We start from the raw sequence: 1341 nt of genomic DNA, 5'->3' as shown, positions 1-1341 counted from the left end.
TGAGTGCTCACTGGGGTGACTAAGGGAGCCATGCACCAGGGTGAGTGCTCACTGGGGTGACAAAGGGCCTCAGTGCTGCCTGGAGACCCAGAGGCTTTCACTGAGGTTTTTGACTTGCTCTAGATGCATTTTGTCTCACTGTGTCCCTGGCACAGTAATACACGGCTGTGTCATCTGTCTTCAGGCTGTTCAGCTGCAGATAGGCCGTGCTGATGGAGGTGTCCATGGTGATGGTGAATCGCCCTTTGAAAGCCTCGGCATAGCTAGTACCACTAGTAGTGGTATTGATATATCCAATGTACTCAAGCCCTTTCCCAGGGGCCTGACGCACCCAATTCATGTTATAGCTGGTGAATGTGTAGCCAGATGTTCTACATGTCAACTTCACCAACTCCCCAGGCTTCTTCACTTCTGCTCCAGACTGGGTCAGCTGGATCTGGGAGCTGACTCCTGCTGGGAGAGGACAATGGAGGGAATAACGTCTTATTAATTTCTGCCTTTTATACAATTCCTTTCCTAGTTGTGTCCATGTCTGTCCTTTTGTTCCTGCCTAGAAGTGTCTAAACTCCTTTTATTTTCAACTCTTTTATCCACAGACACCCTGTGTGGGGTGACAGATGCTTTCCCACTATTCTTCTCCTGGCAAATCAAAGTGCACAGAGTCCAAGCCTGAGATGCACATATTTCCTATTGAAATTTCCCAGTCGATTCTCACTTACTCAGATGACAGTGAAATACTGGAGACCCTTCGGTGGTAATTATATCACAGAATTGCTGCATCCTAGGCTGATCCCAAGTCCTGACACCTTCTCTCCTCCCTCCGGGCCCTGTCCTCGCTGGGTGTCTGTGCATCTCCTGCACTCACCTGAGCAAGCTGCCAGGAAGAGAAGCACACCAAGACCTGCCATGTCAGGTCCCCTCAATGACCCTGTGGGCTGGACAGATGCGGAGTTTCTTCTGCCACGGGCTGGTTTTCCATGGGGCTTGGCTGCTGTTTATCAGCAGGTCCCCTGCCTCATTTGCATGTGGTCACTGCTTACTCAGTTATATCTATCCCAGCCCACCAGCCAGACATCAGGCCAGTGGGACACTGGGTCAGCATTGTGCAGAAGTTAGCCCTGAGGTGTGCTGACCTCAGTGGGACCAGAGTTTGTGCTCAAAATGTAACTGGGCCCAGTTGACATGTGGGTGTCTTACACTGCCCCTGACAGGAAAAGACCCTGGGCTTCAAGTAAAAGACCCGGGGCTTCAAGTACAGATGTGATTACATGATATCTGGTAATTAGTGAACTGGAGCCTGTGGAGGACTACTATCATAGTCTCCTTCCTGTTCCCCTTTTG

General features: G+C 50.4%; 1 gene segment (V, D, J or C); it reads right to left on the bottom strand.

The window, feature by feature from the left end:
• Window positions 1-139: 139 nt before the first annotated feature.
• On the bottom strand, window positions 140-952 carry LOC102383926 (the record flags this gene model as incomplete). The annotated part of the segment is given in 2 exon segments: window positions 140-453; window positions 866-952. Coding segments are annotated over 2 exon segments (357 nt in total), but the record flags the coding sequence as incomplete, so codon positions are not given.
• Between the last annotated feature and the right edge of the window lie 389 nt (window positions 953-1341).

This window comes from Alligator sinensis, unplaced genomic scaffold (assembly GCF_000455745.1).
Source record: "Alligator sinensis unplaced genomic scaffold, ASM45574v1 scaffold3077_1, whole genome shotgun sequence".
Taxonomy (NCBI): domain Eukaryota; kingdom Metazoa; phylum Chordata; order Crocodylia; family Alligatoridae; genus Alligator; species Alligator sinensis.
The sequence above is the reverse complement of the archived record's forward strand: the minus strand, read 5'-3'. Positions and strand labels throughout refer to the sequence as shown.